The sequence below is a fragment of the Scleropages formosus genome, chromosome 2 (genome assembly GCF_900964775.1).
Source record: "Scleropages formosus chromosome 2, fSclFor1.1, whole genome shotgun sequence".
In the NCBI taxonomy this organism is placed as follows: Eukaryota; Metazoa; Chordata; class Actinopteri; order Osteoglossiformes; family Osteoglossidae; genus Scleropages; species Scleropages formosus.
In genome coordinates, this window is record NC_041807.1 from 31,562,204 (window position 1) to 31,574,704 (window position 12,501).

At 41.8% G+C, this 12,501-nt stretch overlaps 2 protein-coding genes across 4 annotated transcripts in view; both read right to left on the minus strand.

The window, feature by feature from the left end:
- The window catches only part of klhdc8b (kelch domain containing 8B), a 67,474-nt gene extending 65,828 nt beyond the window's left edge, over window positions 1-1,646 (minus strand). The window contains exon 1 of one of the 2 annotated variants that reach the window (XM_018737608.2): window positions 1,489-1,646. The gene's annotated coding sequence lies outside the window, so the exon portion shown is untranslated. The remainder of the gene's footprint in view (window positions 1-1,488) is intronic. The other variant, XM_018737610.2, reaches the window with a different exon arrangement.
- A 3,380-nt stretch (window positions 1,647-5,026) lies between these two features.
- LOC108925629 (uncharacterized) lies at window positions 5,027-12,484 on the minus strand. Of its 2 annotated transcripts, none has more exons than XM_018737730.2 (6): window positions 12,239-12,484; window positions 11,517-11,796; window positions 10,104-10,498; window positions 8,467-8,627; window positions 7,783-7,915; window positions 5,027-7,001 (listed from the first exon to the last, which is right to left on the minus strand). In XM_018737730.2, the coding sequence occupies exons 1-6, from the start codon at window positions 12,239-12,241 to the stop codon at window positions 6,825-6,827; spliced, it is 1,149 nt and encodes a 382-aa protein (XP_018593246.1). In that variant the 5' UTR covers window positions 12,242-12,484; the 3' UTR covers window positions 5,027-6,824. The 2 variants fall into 2 exon arrangements, with proteins under 2 accessions (XP_018593246.1, XP_029102292.1); XM_029246459.1 differs by having other exon boundaries at window positions 11,517-11,759; window positions 12,239-12,450.
- Between the last annotated feature and the right edge of the window lie 17 nt (window positions 12,485-12,501).

The window sequence follows — 12,501 nt, forward strand, 5'->3', positions numbered from 1 at the left end:
CTGCGGGGGGGGGGTGTGGTGGCGCACAGTCCTGCTCTCCAGTGGGTCGGGGGTTCGAATCCCGCTTGGGGTGCCTGGCGGCGGACTAGCGTCCCTTCCTGGGTGTGTCCCCTTCCACCTCTAGCCTTACGCCCTTGTGTTGCCGGGTAGGCTCCGGTTCCCTGTGACCCCGTATGGGACAAGCGGTTCTGAAAATGTGTGTGTGTGTACTGTTACCTGCATTGACAAACAAACTGCAGGAAATTATTGCAGCAGAAATCACAAGTAGCTAAACTGTAGAGCCACCAACTCCATGTCACTTAAAACAAGTTACGGATAACCAAGAAAAGCAATCTTCCGAAAAACGCCAACATCGGACAAAGATCAAGAGTGTCTCGGACATTGCAGGAAGTACAAGTCACTCACAGCACCGCCTGAGTTAGGCAAAGGCACAGCCAGCGTGGCGGAGGCTGCCGGACAACTGTTTATGTATGCAGGGCAATGCCTGGCTGCATCTGAGCCTCTCAGCCTCTCTCTGCACCAAGAGGCTGCCCTAAGGCAGGCAGGCAGACCATGCTGGACAAGCATAAAAATATGAAAACTCCAGACAAAGCTAAAATTCCTCAGAAAGGACCACTGCAAGAAAGCAGCTGTCACCCTCTTTATCAAAAACAAACGAAATTTTACTGGAAACAGTCATATTGGAGTTTTGGTCATGTATACATAAGTGTACGTGCATGCAAGGGAGTGGAGGGGAGAGAGAGGGAGCCAATCAGAGGCCTGATAATTAGAAAAAAAAACATCTTAGTTGCAGCACACAAGTTCTCCTGCCAATAACAACAACGAGTACGATTTACGCCGTAAGGAAACGAATTAGAACCGATAACCGCACTCTTCACAAGGGTCGGTCATAAAACCAGGGGCAGCAAGCTGTCTTCCAAAACCCATAAGGGAAAAAAACTAATTAAACGTAATCTTTCTGCAAGATTAAATACCACAATGCCCATGATGATGTGTTCATTGTTCATGCTAGTATAACCATAACACTGCTGAGCCCCTCCATAAACCAGCAGAAATAAAACAGGCACTGGGTGTCGTGCTACACTGAAAAAATGTGTGTAAGGCGACCACAATCCTGAAGGAAATAGCTTGTTTGAACATTTACTTCATTTACCTCGTGTAAGAAAATACCCGCCCAACAGTATTCCTAGTGTTTTGGTTCAGTTTCGTTACCATCCTGGGTTCATGCAGTATCGAGCACTCGAATTCAAAATGACACATTTTCCGTCAGACACAAGCACACAGAGAAGTAAAATATTCCTTATTTGTTCATATTGACATATATATCATGTATCACTCGGCGAAGTTGGCCAGACACAGCTATGCCATGGGTCCGATGACTACTACCGACCAAACTTAATTACTAAACAGGAGCAAGCGACTAAGCAACTACATGATAACATAGTCTAGAAAAAACTAAAGTTTTGATTTGAGACACCGTCGCGATACCTTTTTCTTCAGTTCTTTCGGAAATAGGACGACTTATGCTGTACTTAACAAGGCCGCCTCCTCAAATCTTCGGCGCCCAGGGTTCGTGCTTCTCAACGGCGTCAGCCACCGCTCGCGCTGACAGCCCGCATCCGCGCGCACCTCCAACTCGCGAGCAGCCTCGCTTCTGCGCGCTCGCGCTCGCTCGCTCGCGCTCCCGTACGCTTTTAGTCCGTCCCCCGCGCCGCGCGCGTGTCGACGCCGGCCGCTCACTTCTTTCGTACGGGAAAAAAAAAAAAACACAGTATGGATGTTGAGAAGCAGGAAAAGAAATGGTTCACGCGCGATGACATTATGCGAATAATGTCTGTATAAAGAATAATAATGTGACCTACCTAGTACAGAATTATGCTCGTGGGGCACTTTTATTAGTCCAAAATTCTAAATTGCTTTCAATACTTAGTTTCATACGCCACGGGTATAAGTGGTGACTGACACTGTATACTTAATTTTGAAGTCCATGATGAAATACCAGTGCTGCAAGTTTTGTGTAGAAGGAAAGAGCAGAAGACCAACTTGGTTTTGTAACCGAATCGCGCTGAACACACCGGGCCCCCTGTGACACGGTGGGACAGGCTGTCAACACATCCACGATCTTTTAAAACCACGGTAGAGAAAATAAATAAACACGTGACGTGTGCAAGCGGCGGACTGTAGCTGTAGTTCGAGGGAAAACTACCCCAACGGGACAGGACAGTGTTGACAAGCGCCTAGCAGGAACCGACAGTGAGTGAGTCCACCAGGCAGGCAGCTTTGTCCTTGGTTTGTTATTATGATACGAACACTAGTCGTGAGAGTTCACTCGAAATCATGTTCTGTTAAATGGAATCACATACACGCAGTCTTGTACTGGCCATATTAGCACAGTCTCTTCTTCTTGTGCAGAGCAAAAAAAACATACAGCCTACAGTAACGGTAGCTCTGGATCTTTGAGAAACGTCATGCTTTAAACCCTCAGGGAACTCTTTGTGGACATTACGCTCTGGTTGCCTGGCTCTGAGCCAATTTAATCCACTTCATTAATGGGGTTAACACCTAATTATAGGAGGGTAAACTGGTCATAAATCAGTTAGGCGTAGCCGCAGTTACCGTAGCTGAGCACCAGTGACCGGTAAAGAAATCGATACGGCCTACTGCCCCCTAGTGGCGTTCAGAGGAGGAACCGCGAACACGTTCGTACTTTCAATCGGGCCTCTCCTTGCATTTTCCTTCACCCCACCTTTATGGTTTTATTATTATTATTATCATTATTATTAGTAGTAGTATTAGTATTATTATTGGTTATTATTAGTATTATTATAATGGTTATAATAACCATTATTTATTCCAAAGATACTTAAAATGTTAAGTTAGTATTAGTTACTTGCAATTATTTCCCCATTGATCTACTAGCTTTTAATTATTCATGTGTATTACACCCACACCCCCCTTTAATTTGAGGGCAACAGCCCCAAACACACGAGTTCAGAGGAGGAACAAAAAAAAACACTAATATAAACCACTATACCGTTTCACCTCTATTTCACCGCTGTATTACCTTTATATGCCTTAAATTTACATACATTTACCTTTATTCTTTTAGCAGACACTTTTATCCAAAGCGACGTACGTCACAGAGAATACAGTGAGTGCGCTACATCAACAGGAGAGATATACAATATATTAATATAACAAATATTCATATTATATGTAATAGACAATATTACCCCCCCATTCATATTATATGTAATAGACAATATTACCCCCCCCCCCCAACCCATATTAACAGACTTCAGTTTTTTTTTCCTCTGCATCTGGCTTACCTGATCCTGTAATATATGCCTGCAATCTCATTTTGGGCACAACAATCCATTTCCATATGTATTGACAAAATGAGACATCTGCTGCGATGAGTAGGGGAACGCACTGTCGTCTGCACCGCGTGCTGCCATATGGCTCAAGCGCAGAGGGTTACGTGCCAGTGCAACACATGGACATGCGTCTGCAAGGAGCCATGCAAGTGCATCTGTTTTATTCATTTATTAATGCAGGCCTATCCAGAGCCACATAATAGGACTCACATGACAGAATGCAATAGAGACAAATAAGAATGGAAAGTGGACATGATTTTTTTTTTTTTCAACATATGGCAGTGTGCCAGAATTGGACTTGAGCTAAGAGTTCTGCACATTTACTAAAACAAAAACATATCACAAATATGATTACTCAAGCCAAACAGAGCAAACAGGCCTTTGGAAGAAAAATCAAATTTACTGTTGCAATAAAAAATGTAATAACATCAATTCTGAACCCGAAAGCAGGCACAGAATTTAATATTATTTACTCAATGCTTTTATGTAAAGCAGCTTACAGTATTATACAATCAGCTTCAGAATGGTTTAGTCATGTATAAAACAAGAACACTTACTGGTGCAATTCAGGGTAAATGCCTGGATCAAGGGTACTAGAGCAGCAGTACGGATTCAAACCTAGAACCTTTACATTTCAAGGCCCTAACCAGTATGCAATGTACTGCCTCTGCAGACTTATGGCAAGGATATAGTTAATCCTTAAAAGGATTTGGAATGAGAAAATGGTGAATAGCAAGCGTGACCCTCAAGAAGAGCACTCGGGCCTAAATTACTGTGGTAAATATATTGCTGTGTGAGAGATAATGTGTAAACTATAGAGTTTGGTCTGAAAAACGGAGCATTGGTATGCTGCAGTGTAATTTTCATACTGCACAAGTTAACGTCGAAAAGTCATTATGAACTCATGAGGATTTTAGTTTAACCACCATGTTTTCTAAAAATATTCCAATCATTTACTTGATTATATTGTAGCACATATTTACAGATGAAGAATGGTCTGATTGCAGTTTATAAACAGCAGCATATTCAAATAATTCATTGTAATGCACTGTGTGCAAGAAAAAGTAGATAGTAACGTTACATTTCATAGTTATTTTTAATTCATAATGATACTGGGTAAACGTTGAGGCCTTTACGTAGCTGGACATATTTAAATGAGGAAATTCAAAACTCCACTGATTATACCATCTGTTTTTAACTGATACAGTATGTATACAAATGTCAGAGTGCTTTCAAAAATGTCTTAAATATTTATTATAAAATCAGGTAAATACATTAACATACATGCTTAAATACACACACACGAGGTCCATTACAATCCCACACAGTGCTATAATTGACTGTTTCTGATTCCTGTTTCAAATGAAACAAGAACTCGGTGTAACAGATTGTTTTAGCTCTTTCTTCTAATCATTTCTTATGTAGCTATACTATATTTGCAGCCATCTTTAAAAAGCCTTCATAAAGCCCCCTAAGCACACACACATTATCTAAACCACTTGTCCCACACGGGGTCACAGAGCCTAACCTGGCAACACAGGGCGTAAGGCCGGAGGGGGAGGGGACACACCCAGGATGGGACGCCAGTCCGCCACAAGGCATCCCAAGCGGGACTCAAACCCCAGACCCACTGGAGAGCAGGACCCGGTCGAACCCACTGCGCCACCACACTCCCTTCGCCCCCCAAACTGTAAATCTTAAAATATAATACTCAGCCCAAAAAGACTTCAGGTGTTCTTAAGGATCAATTTCCAAGCATTTTCCACCAGAATCTATCGATCTTTAGAGACATGGCCCCCAGACCCTCCTCTCTCTCCCCACACACACAAAACAAAAAATCTAGTATGAAGCAATTCTAAAAAACCTGGTGCACTCTTGTCTTGTTATTCCTCTTTTTGTAAAATGTCTTCATATTGCACTATAGATGCTCCATTTTAATAAATATGTAATAGGGGATATGCAACCTTCCAGGGTACAAGCAGTGATTCCATTAAGTTTTACGACTTCTGACACAACGGTATAATTGCAACTACCGCTCCATGATCCCACAGCAGGACGAAGACATCCACACCACTGTCACACTTCTGAAGAGCGGCAGCCTGGTTTAATGGTCCAGTGCGCTTCCCCGCGCAGCCTGTGTTAATACTAATTATGGTGGGTATAACATGGGTTCACTCCATAAAGTACTGTCATGTCACTTGTAAAATGTCTCTTCCTACTTTTGGCAAAAGACAAAACAAAAGCCTTTATTAAAATCCAAGCTGATATTTCCCTTGGAAAAAAGTATTATTAATTTGACGGCAGGATGTTTCCCTCATTTAACAAGATTTCCAAGATGACACCTCTGCTGCAATACTTCAAATTATTTTCTCAGTATGAACTGAAACATAATGAAATAGTGCAACTTTAATACATTTAAACTAATACCAGATATTAAAAAGATCGTAATTAGTACTAGCAGAGGCCTATTTGGAGGTACACAGTAGTAAAGCATTCTTCTGGCAGAGTGCAACCATTGCTAAGTAAGCAAGCAAGCCATCCTTAATAAAATTATTTCAATAACAAAATTAAAATGTTGCATTGTCTCAGTATACTCTTCCTGTTTTAATGTTATGACCTACTTCTGTTATGTTCTTTTCTAATTAAAAATAAACTTCTAGGAGTGTCTTATTTTGAAAGCTGGAAGATATCTAGATACTGGCTTATTTATCTCAACTTCATAAATTTATAACTTGCATTTCAACCTATAACCACTGTTTCAATGTGTCAACTTCTCAGAGTTGCAGAAGAAAAAAAGTTGACATCCTGGCTATTTTCTGTAACACTTGGGAGAGTTTCTGTAAAAACAATCCATAATTTGACATGTTGTACACCACATCAGCAATGTAATGAACACCCTTCATTTTTGGCTGCTTTGAGAGTGCAATTCCAGCTGTAGGGCCCAGTCTCCTTAGTCATTTCTCCACTGATCATGTCACACAGCAGACCAGATGAAAACACTGTCTGCACAACGTTAATGGGAAAAATAAAATCAGCCGAGAAGGAGCCACGAGGACAGAACTGGGACTTCAAATCAAGCCCTGAGTCACAGAGGACAACATGACATATTGTGATATTCACTGAAACCTTAATCCCTGTCAAAGTCCCTGTGGAAAGGAGCAGGAAGTGTCCTGTTGTGACCTTGTCCAGGCCCATTACACTTAGTTACTGAACTGGGAGCTGTGCGTTTACACAAGAAACATTTATTATTTGAAAGTGACTTAACTGTTGAATTAGAGTGAACCACAGGGGGCCTCTTTTTAAATTGGGACACTGAACAGCTGAATCTCCAGTATCCCGTTTTGTCACCATTCAACTATTAATCCTATGGAGCACCATCACATACCTTTAATACCTTTAATTTAGTTCACTTTATAACGCAAGTACATCGCTTGAGAGTGTGTGTCCTCAACAGGCACCCTGCATTAAGTTTGTCTCATAGTTCTCCAAGCAGATCTGGACACATTGGGTAAAGTAACTGTGGTCTGAGATGGCCTTCAACAGGTGGTTCTGCACCAAGCAAATATCATACAGCTCCAAGGTGGAGGCCGTCCTGGTCTGTGTAGCACCAGGTTCCAAAAACACCTGCAAAAAAAAAAAAAAAAAAAAAATCAGAATCAGTGCAACTGCTGAATTTTGTCAGAATTTACTTAATCCAGGAACTAATTCTATTCATGATGAACCTCGGTGCAGCAAGTGGTAGGGAACAAACTAGGTTTGCTGGAGACTTTCATGTCTGCAGCTGTCTCCCCTTCTCGTAATGTAATGCATAAATTGTACTTTTGCTGAGATGTACGTCGCTTTGGACAAAAACGTCTGCTAAATGAATAAATGTAAATGTAAATACTGATTCTCATTTTACATAATAACCACTGTAACATCCTAAATACTCCCTCTGGGTTACTTGTCCATTTGGACAGGACACCAGGCCATCACAACGTAATCATGCACACACTCGTTCAGCCAGACGCACACACTATGGGCAATTAAGAGTCACCAATTCAGCTGAAGCATGTGTCTTTCAACTGTGGGTGGAAACCAGAGCAAAAAGAGGAAATCCAGATGAACACGGTAAGAACATGCAAACTCCACACAGATAAAGCAGGGATCAAACCCAGAGCCCTCGAGCTAAGAGCCAAATAATATATCATATGAAAAAAAATCTCAAGAAATGGTAAAGACTATGCTGCAAAAGAAAATCCTCAAACCAACAGTAATTTAACCATGAAAGGCACTCACTTTCATTATTTACACACATCAAGAACAAGACAGAATACAAAACAGCTTTTACTGGGACCACAGATATTCTCACATAGTGAATTATGTGCATAAAAGGTAATTAAACAAAGCAACCCTGTGAACGCACCTTTGGATGAACAATGGTATCCTTGTCATCTTGACGGATGTTGTCATCTATGAAGATATGCTGCACCCTGTGATCATAGGGGTCAACCAACAGTGGCTTCCCACCCAGAATGGAGTAAGTGTTCCGAGCCCACCTGCAAAAAAAAACGTGCTCTAACTCTAAATCATCTCCCAAGTACAAGTTTCTGCAAGTCTATAATCAAAACTAAATATTATTGAGGAATAAATCCTAGATCTTAACAAACCAGTCACTAAACTATCAAATGACAATTTCAATAATTTTAAACACTTTTTTTGCACCTTCTATAGTGCAGTCACATATCCGAAAAAATAACGCTGAAAACCAGACAGCTGTATTCCCATAAACCGCTACATTTTATTATACTCTGGGAATTTTTCCCTTAAATAACGTGACCAATCTTTAGGAACATCTTAGAGATTTCCGACTGGCCCTAGAGAAGCCTTAGTGCAGAACATCAAGTCCAGCTCTGTGGAGCTAAGCAGCAGCAAGGACATCATTTCCATCCTTCAAACACTAATTTCCAAATTGCCTGCATCTTTTGATCACCCAGGGGGATAGACAGTAATAAAAGGAAGTGCTGGCAGATGATTTGGTGCAAGGAGATTAAGTAAAAAGAGCCAGTGCAAGGTCCCCAACGCTTCATGTTTGACGCTGTGCGCATACCAATCAAAGTGGTCTTGGAAACCCCCCAGGCCCTGGACAGAGCTGAAGTACTGGTACAGACTCCGCTCCCCATCTTGGTAGGACACATGCTCCTCCGCCCGGCTCAGACTGGTGCCCTTCCGGCTGCGGCGGATCCGGCCTGGTACCACATTGATGCTCAGCTGGAACACACGCGAGACGAGGGAAAGGGGCAATGTATCAAAGTCGATTCATTATTCATTCCCCAGAGGCAACCACAAAATAATTCATTTTATATTCCTACATTTTTTTTCTCTACGCAAAACAAATGTCTCTAATTTTTACACAGCTAAAATTAATGGACTACTTCTGTCTAACTATAGGGTACATTTAAGAAGCGACAATAGCAGAAATTATTATTTACAGTATGTAATAATGTCATTATGAAATTGCAGAGCTACAGTTAATACCCAAAGCAACTTACACAACTGACACTAAAACTCAGTTTTTAAAGCTGGATATTTTCTCAATCGATTCAGGTCACGGACTTCATACAAGGCCACAAGAGCAATTCTCCTCTTAAGGTTTAAATCAGCTGAACTGCTTTCTGGTCATAAGTCCAACTCCAGAAACACTGCTAAACCTTTTGTGTGTAGGGAAAAGTGATCTCACCATTTGAGCAGGAACCACAGGAAAAGTGGAAGGAGCCTTCAGTTGAAAACATTGCAAAGGGGTATTTGAGGTGAAGCCACCAAAACACAAAATAACTCCAAAAATCCTGTACCAAGCTAAATAAACAACACTTGGCAGGAGATGGTCTGAATAAGTCATGTTTACTCTATAGCTGACTGAATCATTCATTGCACCTCAAGTTCACGCAGCTATGTCTGCTTTAAAAAAAAAAAAATCAATGCGTTCTGCTCCAATAAGTTAATGTCTCTCAGTATGTCCTGACCTTGGAAAACAGCATGATTCTAGCAGCTAGAAGCTCAGTCTTGTGCCATAGTCTCCCACCAAAAGAACTCCCCCAACGCTTCAACAAATTTCAGTTCTATTCTATGGCATTTACTTCACTGTTATATCTTATTCTCCCCAACAGGTTCCCTGTCAGCACTTGAGAAAGAACAATGCAAAATGTGCCATGTGACATGCGCTACTGCTATTTATTCATTTAGCTGATGTTCTTTTCAAAGTGACTTCTGTTAGGTTTGTTTACTAAGATACTTTCAATTATTTACCTACTTATACAGCTGAGTAATAAAAAACAAAAGTACAAGTAGACTTGCTGGAAACTAGTTTGTTTTCACAGGGCATTCTGTTTACACGTTTCAACAGGAAATCAGCCAATGTCTTCGCGGCACTTCTGCCACAATTCCCAGAGATACCGGGTGACAAATAAACGATACAAGGATGCTACCCGTCCAGCCAGCACAAACATAAGAAGCTAATGCATCGGGTTAATCCTGCCTGAAAAATGTGTTAAGATAATCAGAAGGACATGCTGAACATTTATTTTAAAAAATGCTATTTTATTTCAGGGACACCACATATGACTGGCTTGATAGTTTATCTCATTAATTCACGCCAAATCGTAAAACTCTGAGCCATTAAAAAATGAAGGAGAGCCAGCTGGCACCAGATTATGAAATCCATTTTAAGGGCATATGGTGGTGACTCACTTTGAGTGCAGGGAGATCAGGGAAGAGTGGGTGGCAACCCTGCGTCAGCACCCTCTGCAGGGTACCCAGCAGGCGTGGCAAATCTGTACCAAATGTGCGAAAGAGGATAGCAAACTCCCGGCCCTGCGAGCCTAAATCCTGCAGCAGCTGGAAGAAGGAGGGCAGTATCCAGTGGTACAGCTGGCCATCTTCCCCCCTCACAGAGAGGTCTCGGTCCTCCTTGTGGCCTGCAGGCCACCGTAGCATCGCCAGATGCTCTTCAAGAAGACCTCTGAAGCGGCGCCCTGCAGGAGTCTTCGTGAAATTTGCCACCCGCCCAAACTGCGAGTAGTAGCTTACAGTACCCTCACATGGTGGCAAGAGGGAGGGGGAATCAGACATCCACTCCCATTTACCTGCCCAAACGACAAAGTGCAAGTGACAACAGTGTAAAACATGACAACATGACCCCTGCTCCCATATTCGCTTGTTTATTCCAAAACTTTTTCATGTAAAACAAATCAAACACCTTTTGTCATCAGGAGACAGGAGAAAACAACATATTTCTCATGCTCTCTGTAAGAGAAATCAGATTTTTCACGCCCCAGACTTGTAAACTGGTATTTCCATAAAGGAAAGAGAAGTATTTAGAAAAGAAAAACACATTCCTTTTTACATCTACCTGAATATGCACAGGATGGATTTCGAACGTGGGTGAGTGGATCCCCTAGGATCCCACATTAAACAACATCCAAAGGAGCAAAAGTCCATACTGTACAAACACTGCATGCTAAACACTGCTGAGACAGCTATGTGTCTGTCGCTAACTGACAATAAAGATTAAGGTGGCGAAAAGGCTCTAATACACAGGCCCTCAGCAATAGTGCGAAACAGTGCGGAGGAAGAATACCCAGCAGTTAAACACTGTAAATCAGGAGTTCTCACAGACCAGTAACAGTGCATGATGCGATTCAAATGCGCTGTCGGGCAATTTCTACTAAGCGATAAAAATACGATGGGCTAATACGATGGACCTGTGATACTACAGCAACAGAAATTGGTCAGCCTGTATCTTATCATGTAAAATCCTGATTTTGGTTTGCCAGAATCTCAAGCATTATTTGTGGACATCATACTATTGTCTCTTCCAAAAAATTTGACAACCAACTTTCAGAACACTCAGCACCCCATAAAATGTGTGTGTATGTATATATGGCAGCACTATATATATAAAATATTATACACGCACACACAGATACTGTATAGCAGGAAAATGAAAATTTGAAAAGGATTATCAGAGAGGTGATTAGTTGCATAGTACTGTAATGACTTTTTTTTTTCCTCCATCTCCCTTTTCGGCCTTCATGAGAAAGCCGAGAGCACGAAGCATCGCCGTTTTAGACGTGTGAGGTAGGCCTACGGGAGGCAGATCACCTTGTCGCAGTCGTCCCCAGGTGACAGTGGACAGGAAGCAGTCCAGAGCCGCGACGGTCCCCTGTTTAGTAACGCTGTCCGACACCAGGATTGTGTTGTTCAGGTCCATGTGAAGAACCACCTTCCTCCTGAGCAGCGATGGACACGGGAAAGAGACCTGCTGGTCCTCGGTCTCACCTGGTCCAGTTCGTTCACCGGTGGAATTCTTCATCACCTCACCCATCTGTTCGCCCCCAAGCATCACTGACCGCAGAGAGGCCAACTGACTATCATACATACACTGTGGAACACAGATTTTATTCTGTGTTATTTAAACTTTGTCCACCTCTGACTAAGCCTTGGCTGGTTTATAATTATATACTTGCTACTCTACTTCCTGGGAGGTGTGGCCATTGATGGATTTAGAGAACAACACGTATTTTTACTGTATCACTTCAACAGGACGTGGGGTACAGCAGCTTATAAGGTGTTTTGAAACCAGTTTAACAGAAACATCTTCCAAACAATCCAAGTTGAGGTTTATATTCTGTCGCTTCAGCTCGTCACAGCAAATTCATGGCAGGCATTGTGTTCGGTAATTTAATTATCAGCGAAATTGATTTTATTTAAATGTGGAAGATTTATTAAAAATCAACCCAATCTGTTCATCGTCTATATACCCTTAACACAAAAATACACAAAATGTCGTTTCCAGCAGAATAATTTCGACAAGCGACGCCTACCATGCCGGCTTTTTCCCCACAATTACTACCTCATGACACAGGCGCAACAGCCAACAAGACGATTTACTTCCTACTTCCTGGAGATGACGTAATAAACCTCGGGGCCTGAAAACAGAAGCGTCATCTAACATTAGCGCCCCCTAACGGTACATTGAAGGTGCGGGTTGATATGAAAAATACTGCAAATAATACATTCCATACTTATTTGGAACTACTAACTTATTCGAAGTTGGAAGTTAATCCAATTTCGTGTGTACAAATAA

Excerpts from the sequence above, each read along its gene's own strand:
- LOC108925629 (XM_018737730.2), bottom strand. Across the intron at positions 7,916-8,466 it reads TTCCAAGACCACTTTGATTG|GTGGGCTCGGAACACTTACT; the intron begins GTATGCGCACAG and ends TTTTTTTTGCAG. Across the intron at positions 7,002-7,782 it reads ATACCATTGTTCATCCAAAG|GTGTTTTTGGAACCTGGTGC; the intron begins GTGCGTTCACAG and ends TTTTTTTTGCAG.